The 3817-nt window shown below is 34.8% G+C and overlaps 1 protein-coding gene across 1 annotated transcript; it reads right to left on the bottom strand.

Moving 5' to 3' along the window:
* Nucleotides 1–842: 842 nt before the first annotated feature.
* On the bottom strand, nt 843–3599 carry LOC115973379 (beta-carotene hydroxylase 2, chloroplastic-like). The gene is made up of 7 exons (XM_031093641.1): nt 3033–3599; nt 2886–2945; nt 2703–2774; nt 2259–2393; nt 1967–2092; nt 1773–1829; nt 843–1270 (listed from the first exon to the last, which is right to left on the bottom strand). The coding sequence occupies exons 1-7, from the start codon at nt 3408–3410 to the stop codon at nt 1193–1195; spliced, it is 906 nt and encodes a 301-aa protein (XP_030949501.1). The 5' UTR covers nt 3411–3599; the 3' UTR covers nt 843–1192.
* Nucleotides 3600–3817: the final 218 nt, after the last annotated feature.

Below are 3817 nucleotides of genomic sequence, written 5' to 3' on the forward strand. Positions count from 1 at the left end.
TACGGAAGCTTCAAATTTGTCTTTCATTATTTCTTGTCTAGTTTAGTCACACTGAACTTTTACTTTTATGTTGTAAACACAAAACTGTAGTAGCATTAATATTACGTTTTCATTTACCAATTACTACTCATCACATCTGCCATTTGTAATCTTTTTTGTAAAATAGTTTGTATCTCTAGTATTATTTTTCTATTTAAATGAGAGTTATGTTTATTTTTAGACTTTCTTAAATATATATGTATATTATTGGGTATAGGAGCCAAAATGATAAGGCTCTTTTAAAAAATTTCAAATTATTTAGGATAATTCAAAAAAAAAATATTCATTTATTTTTTTCAAAAGATGGGGGGTCATCCATAGGGCCAAGCCCCCTTCAGTTCCTTATGAGTACGCCACTACTTAAAAAAAAAAATAGGTGGCAAGCTATTATAATATATCAAACAACCTTTAAAAGCTTTTATTCCAGAGAATTATAATACAAATCTATTATGGTTATCGTGATGGGCGGGGGGATAAAGAACAAAAGTATAAAAAAAAAAAATAGTAATTTAAACACATTCACTCATAACTAAAATTTTAATGTTCCCAAGCCTAAAAGCCTTCTAGGTTCTCTCATCCTTTTCCTCTCTTTCTCCTTTTTTTTTTTTTTTTTTTTTTTTGGTGTGGAGGGAATGGAGAATTCAAACTGGTCAACCTTACAAAGTAGGCTTTAGTTATAAAAGTTTTTTTTTTTAATCAGAATTAACTGATTTTAATCTTCCAATTAAATCATGCACCACAAAATTTAGTCTAAGTACTGACTAAATAACAAAATTTAAAAAATAAATAAAATAAAATACTGATTGAGGTGTGACAATTTTAAGAAATATCATCTATTAGTTTGGGATTTTGTACAAGAACCAAGTACAGTCTTCTCCAGCGAGCAATCAAATTCAGTGGGATTCTAGAATCCCATTACTGTATATCTCTTTCATTCTGATCATTGATCCCACTAAATATGAAACACTCACATAAACACACAAGTAAAAATTTTGTAAAAGCCTCCTTAATCTACTGTTTCATTCTCTTGCCTCTTTTCATATCATTGTAATAAGACAGTAACTAAGAGCCTCAAAATCTTTGATATTTATCACTGCACTGTTCGCCCAATCTGATAATTGTGCTAGGAAACGAGGTCCCCTTGACTAATTTGTCAAGGACCACTATTTGATTTGATTCTCTTGTTAATCTCCTTTTCCAACTCTTCTAGACCTCCCACTTCTTCCAGTTCCTGCACCACAATGCACAAAATCAGCCACCTGCCTCCATGTTAAACTTTTTATTTTTAATTTTTTTAGCGTAATGTCTAGGACTCTTAGAGCTCGTTCGGAACCGTTTATTTAGTTGAAACTGAAATTTTTTTATTGAAAGTACTATAAATAAAATTAAAAATAGTTGAAATAGTACAATGAGACTCTTAAATAGTACCACAAAATACAATGAGACCTATAAATAGTAGTAGAAATAAGTTGAATAGTAATGCTCTAAGCTCTCACATAGAGAGTGGGCTTCATACGTGGGACCCACCATAAGGCTCACCCTTTTGTGAGAGCTTGAAACACTACTCCTCAAGTACGCGAATTGCCTCTATTCCACATACATCGAGTAAGAAATTTCTTGAAAATGATCTCAAATTATTGGTTAAGAGACATAAAACTCAAAACCAACATCTTAGATTGCATCACAAATAAACTTACAAAGAAAACCAATAATTTTAATTTTAAAAAGCATACCTTAGGTCCCAAAAACAACCCATATGGCACACCATCGAACAGGTCCATGTGGTGGAGCTACAGAAAAAGATCAACAAAAAAAAAATCTTGACCGTTAGATTCTATTAGAGAAAAAACCATTGCAAAAAAAATTAAAATTTTTGGTACAAAAGACAATAAAAGATAATTGGTTTGTACGAGTGGTGAGTATTCACCTGGTGAGCTGCAGCAACCTTTCTAAAGTAGGGTACGTTGGCAATGGGTCCCACTGGGAATCTTTTGTGAACCAGGCCATCGTGGACAAACATATAAGCCATGCCAAACACTGTAATTCCAAGACCCTGCTCAAAGTCCAAAAATGTCAATATGAGAAATTCACAGGGTCATTTTCGGTCACACGTGAAGAATAATTTTGCGATCCCCAGTTAATTAAGTACGATTAAACCGTTAACCACGGAATATTAAACAAGATTCAGAAAGATATGAGAGAGAGAGAGAGAGACTTACAGCACCAAAACAAAGACCAGGAACAAGGCCTTTGTGGAAGAAGCCATAGGAGAGGAGAGCAATAGCTGGGCCAGCGTTGATAATGGCGAAAACATCGTTGAGCTCGAATGGTCCTTCTCTTGGTCGATGATGGGACTGCAAATACCAACCAAAAAACTTAGTATTCTTAGCTTTATATTTCTTCGATTAAATTCAAACATATAAGACATTGAATTTAATTGTTTTGAAACAATTAATTTTTTTTTTTTTTTTGGGTATTATATTAGTCGGTGCGATTATATGATTGAATTTAAATTAAAACGATAAAGGAACTGTACGATGTTTTGGCATACTTCCACGTCGTGTCATTTTATATATGTGGACTGTGTTTTTTCAACTGTGTTATTTGAAAACTGTTTCCAGAAAAATGTTTTCAAGCCTCAGATAGAGATATTGAAAGCAAACCTCGTGCATATGCCACAAGGAAGCGTGCCAGAGAGCTTTGTGAGCCCATCTTGCCCAAAATTCCATTCCCACCTGAAAATCAAAATTACCCAATTCGATTCAGGTACAAAATCACCTAAAGATTACAACTTTTTGAATTTCCAATCACTTGAAATTTTCCAAAGAAAAGATTAGAGAACTTACAGCAGCACCAACAGATAGAGCAAATGTACCTAACATTTCAGACATAGGCACTTCTCCACCCTATACCAAAAACAAAACCCAATTTTCACTACTAAATATAATATACACAAAGACATAATCTTTGAGAGAGAGAGGCAGAGAAAGTACCTCCATTTGCCAATAAAATCTATAATAAACAGCCATGACAGCCATGGAAGTAATACCAAAGCTAGACATAACAGCAGCCACTAGATAAGTAAACCTCTCGGATCTCTTCCTGGCCAACTTCTCTGCCACACGTGGAGATGGGATCTGAAATTTAGTCAGGCCATCAGAGTCTTCATCTTTAGGATTCACCAACTGGGTCCTTTGTTTTTGGTCCTCCAAGATCACATAGACAGTTAAGCAAGCTTTTCTTCTGGTTTTTTTGATTGTGCTGTGGCGGAGAACTGAGGGAGCAAAGAGGGTTGTGGGTTTTAGGAGGTGAGAGTGTTGGAAGAGACGGAAGGGCTTGGAGGTTACGGAGGCGGAGAGTCCAGCCGCCATAGGAGCAATTGGGGTGAGCTTGAGACTTTGCAAAAAGCTGTGTGAGAGAGAGAAAGAGAGAGTGTGAGTGTGTGTGAGAGAGAAAGAGGGAGAGAGATTGTGTGGAATGTTGAAGACAGCGTATGGGGTTCTGGGTTTGGCGATTCGAGTGAAGGGGTTAAATACTCCAAATGCACAGAGACCACATCTTCTCTAAATTAAAACTCGTCATAGGAATATTTTAACCACTTGTGGAAAATGATGCAAATACCAATTGCCACCATTCTTTTTCTTTATTTCCTTTAATGCCATTCTTCATAAGCACCATTTCAATTATTATTTCAATCTCTCTATATTTTTAATAAATTATTTAATGATTAAAAAAAGAGAAATTCTATGTCTACAATGTTTTCGGAACAAATCATAGG

The sequence above is a fragment of the Quercus lobata genome, unplaced genomic scaffold (assembly GCF_001633185.2).
Source record: "Quercus lobata isolate SW786 unplaced genomic scaffold, ValleyOak3.0 Primary Assembly Scq3eQI_222, whole genome shotgun sequence".
NCBI lineage: Eukaryota > Viridiplantae > Streptophyta > Magnoliopsida > Fagales > Fagaceae > Quercus > Quercus lobata.